The sequence below is a fragment of the Gambusia affinis genome, linkage group LG19 (genome assembly GCF_019740435.1).
Source record: "Gambusia affinis linkage group LG19, SWU_Gaff_1.0, whole genome shotgun sequence".
Classification (NCBI taxonomy): Eukaryota; Metazoa; Chordata; class Actinopteri; order Cyprinodontiformes; family Poeciliidae; genus Gambusia; species Gambusia affinis.
Window position 1 is genome coordinate 11,253,206 of NC_057886.1, and position 12,431 is coordinate 11,265,636.

Sequence of the window (12,431 nt, forward strand, 5' to 3'; positions counted from 1 at the left end):
CGGTGTTCCTGTACTGAACAGGAATCATCAGGGTTCACCGGGTTCATTCGGAAAGCAAAAGTTGAAATGTAGAGAGGCAACAAATACTCCATAAGTATCCATACACATCAAACCTCTCGAGATTTTGTCAAATTAGAATCAAAAGTCTCCAATCTATTGTATAGTGGGAGGGAAATCATCCCAGACGGCTTCCATATTTTTTTTAATCTAGAGAAAATTCACGTCTGATATTGTTTCCCATTCTTCTCTCCCTATTGTCTCTACCTGAGTTAGATTCGATGGATGGTTTCTTTATATGTCAATTTTCCGGTCTTGACATTGTGATTTGGTTGACTTACATCTGGACTTGGACTGGGCCATTCCTACACACGCAAACACTTTAATCTGAACCACTCAGTTATTGTTCTAATGGGGTGTTTTGCAGCGTCTAACAGATTATCTACAGGGTTTCCTTGTTACTCCACAACACTATCAATGCTGACTGGTTACCTGTCCATGCTGAAGAAAACATCCACAGCATGATGCTGCCTCCACCAAGTTTCACTATGTTGTGGGTTCAGACTGGTTGGTAGCGTTGACAATATTTTGTGCATTGACTGGATTCAGATTTTGTTTTCACAGGTTTATTGTATCTACATGGTTTGTGGCACACATTATAAATAGAGTTATTGTTCAGGTCACAAATATTTCAAGCCTTTATATCTTATAATGTAGATTATCACAATTTAGAGATAACAAAGACAAAGAATTCAGTGTTTTTGACAATTAGAATATTGCCAGAGAGTTGAGTATTGGAAATTAATATCAGCTACTTAGCTTAAAACACCTGCTAAGATTTCCTGAGCCTCTGGTCTCTCAGTGCAACAAAGTCATGAGAAAGACTGCTGACTTAACACATGTCAAGTAAAATCTATTTAATAGTTTGAAGGATCTTCCCAAGGAGTGGACTGACTCACAGACGAATCATGTTCTGTTTCTGGGACAACATCACAATTGTCTTACCTGGTAGAAGGAGAGAAGAAACTGAACTGCATGCTTAATAAGCCAAATTTCTTATTTCAGATGTGATTTAAGTTTGTGGCATCTAACAGATTATCTACAGGGTTTCCTTGTTGCTCCACAATAGCAAGGACCATACCCTTCCGATGGTATTTTATTTGGAAATTGGTGTCACAGGGTTCAGATGAAGAGTGAAGAAGCACAGAATTCACACTGCTTTATGTCCAGGGTGACGTTTTTACAGTCAGTAATGATTTGGTGTTTCATGTCATGTTCTGGTGTTGGTCCTCTATCTAAAGTATCTAAAGTAAAAATCTACCTAGATATCTGAGAGCTGCTTCAGTGATAATGCTGTTACTCCGCTTGGTTGGCCAGCAAAGTGGCCTGACCTGAGACTGAGTCTATGGGGTATTATTAAGAGGAAGATATAAGACACCAGACGCAGCAATGCAGATGAACTAAAGGCAGCAATCAAAGCAACGTTGTTACATCTCAGCAGTTACACAGGCAGATATTCTACATCTCACCATATTGATAAAACAGTTCAAGTAAAAGAAGGACCAACCACTGAGTGCCTAGAAATGAGCAGATTATTCAGAATATATTTCTCTTTAAAATCAATTTTTTTTTATTGATCTTAATATTCTGATTTTCAGACATTGGATTGTATTTTTGATTTTCACAATCAAAAATACAAAAGCTCCCCAAAATCTTAAGCAGAAAAACACTGCATTGCAGAAGCATTTAGACTAAAGTTAGACTAACTGAGGCATCTTTTTTCAAAAAGACATATAGGATTTAGTTTCAAATTCTGCACAATATGAGGTTACAGATGTGACATGTGTTTTTAGAATAAAATTTAAAACAAATGAAAAAAAAAATTATCCAATTACCAAACTTGCTTCAAATATCTATCTATTATAGATTATGTATTTGTCTATTTAAACACTGTAATATTTTACCTTCTACCGCCTAATGGAGGCACTAGGTAGCTCCAACAAATAAGGGGAAAAAAGGTGCACCTCAAAATAACAGATATTGACTATGACGTAATAACTATGGGTCCGTTTCTTTGAGGCGCATGCGCGCTTAACCCACTTCAGCATTGTGTTGTTGCACTCGCAAACAGGAAGATGACGTAGGCGTCCTCTCCTTAACCACTTGCTGAGCAACATGGGAACAAAGGCCTGCCCCTTTTTTCATGAGGATTTCTTCACAGCCAGCGTTACTTTACGTGTAATCAAGATTACTAAATCGGATTACGATACTTTTTTTGTGTTTTAGCTCGTCTTTAGCGGCAGACATTGCGTCTGAAATGGATGTGGAGCAGCATGATATCTCCGGGGAGACTAAATCGGCCATTAACACTTGGCGTTATCGCCACCATTTCACGTACAAGGCTGATCAGGGGAAAAATATCATCGTCCAATGTAATCTGTGCCTGCCGAGGGTCAATCTGCTGTCCACGTCGAAAACCTCCACGTCAAACCTAAAGAAGCATTTAGACGTAAGTCAGATAAACGCACCGTGAATGTGAAGATCTCCAGCTCAGTTTGTATTCAGGTTTAAAAACCGAGTAAATGAATGAACAGCTCTCTTAATGAATAACGTTACACATGGTCCCATCATGGCGCTGCAGACTTTCCCAAGAAAATAAGGCAGCCACTTGTTCGATAGTTTTTTGTCGTTTTTTGTATTGCACAAGTTTATAAAGTCGCACGAAGTTATACTACATCCACCCTGAAACATGTCTTTGTTTTTTCCAGAGAACACACTTGGGCTGTGAAGCCAGGCCTGATGCAAAGAGAGGGAGGAAGAAGGAGGAGTACAACGGCGAGGAAAGCAGACACTGCCAGCTGAAAAAACTCAAAGCAGAGATCATCTCTAAATGCCTGACCCAGTCCAAGATTGATGATCTCATCTTCAGCTTCATTGTGGAGGATTGTCAGTCTTTCTATGTGCTAGAGCAGCCTGGTTTCCAGAGGCTGATCACAGGTTTGACAGAGGGGCTAAAGGTCATGGACAGGGTGACCCTGTTCTCCAAAGTGGACCAAGGCCTCACCAGAATGCGGGAGGAGCTGCTGGTCAAGCTCAGCAGCATCCAGTACGTGTGCACCACAGCAGACATCTGGACGGCCAACGACAGGAGCTTCTTTGGCATTACATGCCACTGGATCGATCCGGAGTCACTGGAGAGAAAGTCTGCCGCTCTGGGGTTCCCGCGGTTGCAGGACACAATCACATACGACTCCATCGCTGGGCGGATACACGACACTCATGTGGCGTACAATATTGAAAGTAAGGTCCAGACCACAGTCACCGACAACGCCAGCCCTTTTGCCAGCGTCTTCAGAGAGTTTCTGGTGGACAGTCAGGAAAGGGATGACGACTTTGGGTTCTTCGAGAATGTGAGAACCATACTGGAGGGTGAGCGAGAGCAGGACATGCTCTTGTTCCTGCCTCCAGTGCAACGATGCGCGTCTCACGCCCTGGAGCAAATCATCATTGAGGACTTTTGGCAGGCCATTTCAGAGGGGCCCATGTGTCAGCTTCATTACAGCTCCATGACCAAGGTGTTCTCCATATGGAACAAGTGCCACCATCTCCAGGTCGGAATGGAAGTGGCAGAGGAGATCAGGAAGATGCCGCTGGTCGTCCCAGCTGTTATCCGCTGGAACGTGGAGTACTGTGCCGTGCAGAAGATCATCTCCCTCAGTGAGCGGGAGCTGACGGAGCTCTGTGCCCGTCTGGAGGTCACCCGCCTGCAGCCGGAGGAAATGGCCTTCCTCAAAGAATATGTGACTGTGTTCCACCCTCTCGCATTTGCGCTCGAACTCTTCCAAGCGGAGCAGAAGTGCTACCTTGGTCTCGTCATCCCAACCATCTTGAGCTTGAAGAACAAGCTGAACGAGCAGAAGGACGCAGCCAAATACTTTGGCGACGTCATCAACAGCATTGCCGTGGCGATCGATGGCCGATTCCAGGAGTTTTTCTCCAACAACGAGGCAAAGATTGCCACGGCGACGACCCCTCAGTTCCGCCTGTGGTGGATGGCGGCCTCCGAGAGGGAGGAGATGTGCTCCCTGCTGGCCACCGAGGCTTCCCAGATGGAGCCCTGCGACGTGCCCGAGGCCAACACCAGCCGCAACCTGTCCACGATAAAATCCGAGGACGACTTCTTCAGCTACGGGTCGGCGAAGACCTCCACTCAGAACCAGCAGCGAGGAGTGACGGAGGAGATCCGCAAGTACGTCGAGGGAACGGGGAAGAGCCTCGAGTGTCTGCAGGATTTCCCCAGAGTGAAGCAGCTTTTTCTCAAATACAACACCACCCTGCCTTCGACGGCCCCCGTCCAGCGCCTCTTCACCCAGAAGGGCAACCTCATGACCTCGCAGAGAAACTTTCTAACAGACGACTACTTCGAACGCATTCAGCTTTTAAGATACAACAGCAGCGTGTGTCCTTTGTTAACAGAATGACTTTTTTGTCCCAACCTTTCAGCTTGTGTGGAATCAAACCATAATGTGGTAAATCATGACTGAAAATAACAAAATGTCTCATTTCAGGCGCTTTAGCCTTGAGGTGTTTTTTGCATTTTCCTCCTCTCCCTGTTTTTTTATTAGTAAAGCATACTTCTGCTCCTCCACAATGGCCTAATCAAAAGAAAGTATCTGATTGACAATCATTACCACTGACATTCAGAAAGAGTGAGCTGACAAAAAGCATCTTCCTATTATGCTGTTTTTCTGATTTTAGAAAAGCCCAAAAAGCTAAACTGAAAGGATTTTGTCTTTTGGTTGGGCTATTTTTTTCTACAGCTGTTCAGTACAAATGCATCATGGTCTGTATGTTTTATATGGTATATAAATAGGCAAACAAAACAACACGTTTGAATGTGTCTCTGCTTTTTTTGTCCCATTTGAACAAACAAAAAGGCAATTAGCAATGAAGCTTGCTAACTTACAGTTTCAATTTCTCTCTCGCTCTCTTTCTCTTTATATACATAGATACATACATGCACAAGGCTGAATTAAGAGTTTGTGCATTTCCACCAAGAAAATAGTCATTTTAAATGAACTCTGCTAATTCTGCCAATACTGATCAAATATTCAGCCAGACTTGCCCTGAACACTTGTAGATGACCAAAGACTGCAGTCAAGAGGCGACGTAATGAGAGACATTGGGTAGAGTATTTGTAAGCCTTTGACTTTCCATGTCTAAATCAAAGTCAAAGTTAAAATTGTGTTGGAAAAAATAAATCTCCAGTTTAACATGACATTCATATCCATGGTGAAAGTTTCTGTATTTGTATGCAGCTTTGGCTTCATCAGCATACACTGATTGGTGTTCATAGATGCCTGTATTTATAAGCAAGATATTCACAGATAGCAAAACGGTAGTGCTGCAGCATCTCAAGTGTATTCCATGCCATGTGCCCAGATGTCAGCTAAGAGCTTTCGTCTTGTCAGACAGCTGCCTGGAGACCAACAGGAGCCTGTCAGAGAATACAAACACATTTCTGCGCAGGCCCTGCACGGACCGAAACTGTCAAAAACAAAACTCTGGGGAGAATCCAAAACCATTCCACAGAGAGACTGAGAAATCATAGTTTTAGGTTGTTTCTTTCAGTGTTATTGCATGTATGAATTTTAAGGTATGCAAATTCAAAAGAAGTCCCTTAACATGTAGCGGCCACAGAAGATTATACAGACATAAACATGGACTGCTGAGAAACTCCAATTCTACCGGTGAGGCAGGATTTTACTGCACACATCAGATGATAAGTAAACTGAATAAATAACAAAAGTTATGCAGAAAATCCCAATCTGTCACAGTACAAGCTAGTGATAAGTTAAAAAATGTTTTTTTTTTTAAGCTAGAGGCCTCTCAATCTGTACCTTTGTGCTGTTTCAACATGAAAATTTGTTTTAGCTGCCATTTTGGCAAACAAAATGTAATTGCCAGGCTACTCCTAAACCTGAGACCGAACAGAAGAACCGGGTCTTAAGAAGAAAAAGGATTGGAACGTGGCTCTGTGGTCCAAATTAGTATATTAAGCATTTGACATTTAATTTGGAAATCCACATACCATAGGTAGATAATGATTTTATTTTCCAGCAGATAGCGCCTCCCCACACTGCCAAAAAATACAGTATCTGGTTTAATGATCATGGTATGTGTTTGATTGGCCAGCAACCAGACCTGATCTAAACCCCATTTGGAATCAGTAGTTTGTCAAGATACCAGATTCAACATTGTAAGGCCAGAATAAATATATGTGCCAAGCCAAAGGGCCCATTAAGTCAACCTGTACTTTAACACTTCAGCGGAGCCACAGGTTGATTTTTGCAGAGTCCCAACAAAATATTGCGTGCATATTCGGCACAGCACTAAATATAGGAGTTTCACATTATTGAATAACTGAAATAAAATAACTTTTTGATATATTAATTTATTGAGATTCCCCTGCAACAGTTGGAAGATCCTAAGGTTTGGTGGAGCAAACATTGCTCAGTATTTTCTTACCTTTCATTTTATTCCTTGGTCATCATTCAGCAGCATATTATCATGAAGTACATAAAGGTATTGAATAACAAAGTATATTTGGAAGTATACTTAAGTCAACCTATATTTCTGCTCCTTTTGGGCAAAGATGTGAACTACAGAAATAACCATGTTTTTATTTCTAAATAACTTAAATAAAGGGAACAAAAGAGCAAAACAAAGCCAAGTTTAAAGTTTGATCCAAATTTAAGTCTTTTAATGTTTTAAGAAAACAAATAGTATAAAGTATTACTTGTGAAAAGACCTAGTCACACCCCACACATTAACACGTTTAGAACAGGATCGTGTTAGGCACAAAGTTGGAGGAGGGTGCGTAGTCATTGTGTTTGTTCTATTACCTCCCACAGTACTTAAACTTAATTTACCAAGTGCTTGTCTATGCAATCCTCTCATGCTTCCCCCCCTTTTTAATAAAAGCAGCATGGCAGAAATAAATACTTTAACATGACTTTACCCACCGAGTCTGTCAGTACACTACAAGAGGGTGGGGAAGAATTAGAAGGAGTTCAAGACATAGCTGAGATAATTCTTTATTCTAATGCCCCTCTGTCATGTTGCATGTGGTCCAAGAAAAGCCCTGGTCACTTTAGGAGGAGTTTGGCAGGACCAAAGTGGCCCAGGTTCTCGCAGGACTTGATCCAGCGTTGAACGTTAGCGCCAGTGGCGGATGTTGAGCCGTTCTGCGACAAACAGCAGTAGAAGGCAATATCGGCCAGGGAGAACTCCGGCCCACAGAGCCAGGGGGCACGACCCAGAGCGGAGCCAAGGGCCCGCAGGACAGCAGCCCGATCCTTGGAGCTGCCGTCTGCCAGCTGGTAGAAAGCAATGTCCACCCAGCTGTCCACCAGCGTAGCCACAGCGGGGTCGCTGGGGTAGGGAGCGAGTAGCTTGAAGAGGAAGCGTGCTACGTTGGCCTCGCCCTCAATGGGACACATGTTCCGGATGCTGAACTTCATTTCCAGTTTGGGAACTGCGAAGAAACAAGGAGAAAAAAGAAACATACAGACGCTTTTCAATAAATCAAATCATCACCAAGAAGGTAATTTCAGTAATTTAACTAATGTACCTTCATGTACATTCAAAACACAGAATGATCATTCACAAGCATCTATTTATTAATTTTGATGAAAGCTAGCTGTTCATTAAAATTCAAAATTCAGTTTCAAAGAACATTTGAAAACCAAATAAAGTGTTTTCTGGTTGAAATGTACGTTCACATATCACATGAACAACAGCATCAGGGCCAGAAGGCATGAAGGCAATCTCAGGTTGTTCAAGATGTTGCTTGTGCATCTTTTTGTGACCACACTTTTTCCTTCCATTCAACTTTCTAGTAATATGCTTCAACAAAGCCTTATGAATATCCAGCTTCTTTAGCAAGGATCCACAGGTTCTTAACCGTTCTTATGGAGAAGGTCAATGAGTGTCTGCTGGACAACTGAAGGCAACAAACCTCCTCCTAGTTTTATGTCATAATTTAACTGAGAAAATGAAATTGGACTTATTAACCATAATCACTCCAGAATAATACATTTCAAATGTATCTGAAAGTAACAAACCTATTCCCTTTTTAACTTTTGATGACAGCATAACGTCAACACTTACTGGTAAGAAACAACATAAAATATTCTGCTGTTTTCCTCAGTCTACTGATTTCAGGTAGTTTTGTTCCTGATAATTACAGCCATCAATCAAATAAAGCTCCACCTCTTAATCATTCCACAAAGCAGCTGAACACCTACTTGGAAGCTCACGTCTTATCGTTTCTTGTAATTACTTTGACCTGGTAAATAGTACGGTAATTAAGTTTTCTAATATCAGACAAGCTGAGCAAGAATCTGCCCACATGCTTTCACATGAAATTACATCCAAATTAAACAGCACAGATGTTTATTATTAAGTCTGTGTGGTTCAGCAGAGATGAACCACACAGACTTAATAGATAGATTTCAGAATACTATCATGCATTAATGCAGAATTTTAAATCATATACAGTGTTTTTTTTATTATTATTTTACTTTTACTTAAGTCATTTTCTGCCCTGACATTTGAACTACATATTTTACTGCCAACTTAGTTTCATGAAATGTGTCAATCACATTAGGTAAACTCGCATTCACAACTTTATTCCTGCTTCCACTTTGCTTTGTTTTTCTGGTGTTTTCTTTCTCTTTTCTGATATTATTCTCTAATGTCCTGTGAGAGACCTGCGATTCCTTCACAAAACAGTAAAATACACTGAAATTTGTGGTTGTGACAAAACGTGAAGCTCAAAGGGTATGAATACTTTTGCAGGGGACCGCAAAAACTCTTCACGTTGCAAACATTAGAATTCATGATAAATTAGAATTCACCATTCATCATATTTGGACAATCAAAGGACGTGATATGACAAGTTCCAGTCTCTGACCAAATATCTGGCATGCTAAATCTAATGAAGGAGCTGGTTGTTGACTTGAGATGTCAGGAGCAGTAGCAACTAATAAGAAGCAAGAAATGAAAAAAAAAAAAATACTACAGCCAACAAATATACAGCAAGAATAGAGAAGAGTGAATATAGCGTGGACCCAGAAAGCTGTTTCCTATGAGCAATAATATTACAGCCTCAGGAGTGTAAACGCATGTAAACAAAACAGATTAAATCTCAAAGAGCTACACGGATGATGATGTAACCACATAACACTTTTGTGCAAGAGGACTGTAGATGACAAAAAACAATAAGTCATGGGCTTGTGAGTGTCTTCGACAAGGACCATAAGAAACTAAACTTTATTGGTGGCTGGTCTGTGGGAAGCTTTTTCCAGTCTGTTAACACCAGCACAAACAGATTTTGAGTGATAAGAGGGCAGGATCATCAAGAAGAAAATGGGGAAAAAAAAATTGGTGTTTGCAGGTCTAAGCTTCACAAAATCTCTAAATAGTTCATCTCTACAAGATCTGCACAATGTGCTGTAGTCATTACTGTAATATTAATAAGTGTAAAATGGCAATACCAAAGGACTTCTTGGATGCATTATTTCAAGTGTTGTGTTCAACATGCCAACAATATATTGTGCAGGTTTAGTAGACTTTGACAGCGTTCCATTCCTACACCTGTTGTTTACTTTTAGAGGAAGCTGAAGCTCAGAAAAGCATAAGCTAATTTTGACAGATATTACTGTCATAGCATTGAGAAATAATATTCCAGTTCATCTTGTGCATCTCTATCCAAATGAAAGAATAATCTTGTGTTCTGAACCTGGCTGAACATAACTATAATGCTTACCATCCTTCCATATGAGGGTGAAGCCCAGCTGGAACATATGGCGAGCGTAACTGTCTGCGTGTTTGGGACCCAGGCAGGACAGGAGCTGTGGCGGCACGCTGCTGACCGAAGAGTGGACGTGGACAGTGGAGAGAACCCGATAGTGCTGACACAGCAGGCTGTGGAGAACCAGCAGGGTGAGGGGAGGCTGTGCAGGGTTTGCATTTATGACGATGTCACGGAGAGCACCAAGGTCCTAATTGGACGAAGGAAAATATATTGTGAGTAATAAGTTGATTTATCTCTCCACAAATGGGAAACTGTCTGTCCAAATCTTCTAATACACTTCTGATATAGATAGGGGGAGATAGTTAGTAGTAATCTTACGATTTCTCCAAAATCTAAAAGCCCTAATGGCACAGTTAGCTGTACATGCTATAACATGCATCACTTCTCTACCTTCCCCAGCAGTGCATCCAGGTTTTTAGTTGCTTTAAAGATGTCACAGCTGGAGCTCTTTGAGGAGAGGCTGCTGCTGACAGTCACATCCAGATCTGCGTCTGGGGTCGTCACAGTCTTGGCGAGGCCTTCCACCGCCGCTTTCAGCTCGTACAGCTTCCTCATGATCTCATCCTGACGCGCCTCCAGAGCCCTGACTGTTGGGTCCACGTCGCCATTCTGGAAAGACAGAAAGGTGTAGTTTAGCTTTGTAAAGCTGAAGTGACTGAAATTTAAACGATACATTGACATGACGACTAACAACAACAACAACTCCCTAAATACATAATTATTAAAAAAATAATAATAAGAAGAAAAACTTTGCTGAAGTTCTGCTTGCCTTCCTAATTACCTGGCGTAGATACTTTATGATTTCATAAGGGCCTAATTTTTGGAATATGTATATAAATAAATAAATAACACATTTCCATATTAGTGTTTCCATTATAGGAAATATCATTAAATGGTAATTAAGGGGAAGCTTTAGATGCTACACATTTGCTGGACAGGAAGGAAAAGAAACACTTGGATATTATTGCAAAGGAGCACCGAGAAGGTTTTGCTGACAACGCTAAGTTGGGTAAACTGCTCCCCAGAGCAACGGTGATAAACAGGGACTACGCAGCAGTATTTACAGCAAGCTTTGCCTCCATCTTAAACTCTTCCATCAGAGGAGTGGCAACAGCTTCAGGAAAAAGAAATGCTTGTCCGCCATTTCGGTGAAAATAAAATGAAACTATAGAAGTACTTTAACACAATTTTACATCACAAAATGTTGTGTTCTCCTTAAGAAAATAAATAAATAAAAGAATTGATATTTACATAAAGCTGTAATTAGAACAAGCATAGCAGGGAGGCAATGTTTCAAAAACAATTTGAAAAACAATGCCAAAAGATTTGAGTATTACAAAGTTCAACACTGTAGTCTTGGAACGTTCTTTCTCCATCAAATCAGAAAAAAACAAACAAACTCAGAAAACAGAGAAACTTGTTCAGTCAGAGTATTCTGCAAGTCAGCTGTTCTACCTTAAGAAATGCATCTTGTGACTAAACCTGATCTACCAAACCAACAACAAATTAAATACAGTGTGTCGAAGATCAGAAATGATACATAATATACACTCTGTTTGTCTTTAATGATGGACTGTTGGTCTTATAAAGGCCTTCATTTATATATATATAGTTCACATTGCTAAATAAAACAACTGTCAAAGTTGCAAGTGATGTCTTAGAAGCTAAAGATCTGTGTAATATTGATATTCTTACGTTCACCATAAAACATTGCAATGTTGATTTTATTTCTGATCCTATTTAAGTAAACGTCGATCATAACCATGGTCACAGCAAACATCCATTGAGAGATTTATTATTGAGCAGAAAAAATCTCAAGTAGCAATTATCTTAGTGATAAGATGCAACAACAAATCTGTGAAAAATCTCATCTTTCTGACACAGTGATACATTTTTCATCAGCAGCTCAGTATCCCTTTTGCAGAAAGTGATTATTTCTTAGTGGGCCAAGTTAAAACTAGGTAGAGACATTTTCACTTTCATTTTCTTAAAACCACACACGAAGTTGACCTAAAAGATAGATTTTTCTCTAATCTTTAGTCACTAGAGTCATTCATTTAGCTTTTGATAATATAATCCTTCCATAATCTCATGACTATGTAGAGCACTGGTTGCATCAGCCATATTTGACATATTCACAGTCATGTAAGCTCAGGAAGCTTACTTGGCTAAAAATAAACAAGCTGGGACGAACGTATACCAAAACATAACAAGGGGGGAAAAGGCACAATGATATAATTGAGTCTTGGTAGTTCTAAATCCTGACTGAAATCAAACCAGTGAGCGGTTACCTGAAGCGCATGGTCCGAGCTGCAGCTGTTCTCTTGCCTCATGTGGATATTTGGTAACTTGTACATGCAGGTGGGCAAATCTATCTTTATGTCCGGAGAGACGGGCTTTACCTGGTACATGGACATGGCGGAGCACACTCGGACCAGTGCCAGGGACAAACACTTAAAACACAAAACACTAAAACCTTCGGAAGAGGTGTGACGTTGACTGGCAGCGAGGGCTGCTAACACGCCTGCACCGGAAAGAGAGGCCACGGTGTCGT

At 40.8% G+C, this 12,431-nt stretch overlaps 2 protein-coding genes across 3 annotated transcripts; one reads left to right on the forward strand and one right to left on the reverse strand.

Annotated features, from left to right (window-relative positions):
• Positions 1 to 2,110: 2,110 nt before the first annotated feature.
• zgc:161969 (uncharacterized protein LOC569044 homolog) lies at positions 2,111 to 4,885 on the forward strand. The gene is made up of 2 exons (XM_044101160.1): positions 2,111 to 2,506; positions 2,766 to 4,885. The coding sequence occupies exons 1-2, from the start codon at positions 2,315 to 2,317 to the stop codon at positions 4,476 to 4,478; spliced, it is 1,905 nt and encodes a 634-aa protein (XP_043957095.1). The 5' UTR covers positions 2,111 to 2,314; the 3' UTR covers positions 4,479 to 4,885.
• A 1,846-nt stretch (positions 4,886 to 6,731) lies between these two features.
• aimp2 (aminoacyl tRNA synthetase complex interacting multifunctional protein 2) lies at positions 6,732 to 12,431 on the reverse strand. Of its 2 annotated transcripts, none has more exons than XM_044101162.1 (4): positions 12,280 to 12,431; positions 10,268 to 10,486; positions 9,830 to 10,064; positions 6,732 to 7,534 (listed from the first exon to the last, which is right to left on the reverse strand). In XM_044101162.1, the coding sequence occupies exons 1-4, from the start codon at positions 12,292 to 12,294 to the stop codon at positions 7,146 to 7,148; spliced, it is 858 nt and encodes a 285-aa protein (XP_043957097.1). In that variant the 5' UTR covers positions 12,295 to 12,431; the 3' UTR covers positions 6,732 to 7,145. The 2 variants fall into 2 exon arrangements, with proteins under 2 accessions (XP_043957097.1, XP_043957096.1); XM_044101161.1 differs by having other exon boundaries at positions 12,169 to 12,426.

What these genes read in the sequence shown, in the direction of transcription:
- zgc:161969 (XM_044101160.1), top strand. Translation starts at nt 2,315, where the DNA reads ATGGATGTGGAGCAGCATGATATCTCCGGGGAGACTAAATCGGCCATT. An exon ending in ACCTAAAGAAGCATTTAGAC is followed by an intron (nt 2,507 to 2,765) that starts GTAAGTCAGATA and finishes TGTTTTTTCCAG; the next exon opens with AGAACACACTTGGGCTGTGA.
- aimp2 (XM_044101161.1), bottom strand. Translation starts at nt 12,294, where the DNA reads ATGTCCATGTACCAGGTAAAGCCCGTCTCTCCGGACATAAAGATAGAT. An exon ending in TGGATGCACTGCTGGGGAAG is followed by an intron (nt 10,065 to 10,267) that starts GTAGAGAAGTGA and finishes TCGTCCAATTAG; the next exon opens with GACCTTGGTGCTCTCCGTGA. An exon ending in CACCCTCATATGGAAGGATG is followed by an intron (nt 7,535 to 9,829) that starts GTAAGCATTATA and finishes GTTTCTTCGCAG; the next exon opens with TTCCCAAACTGGAAATGAAG.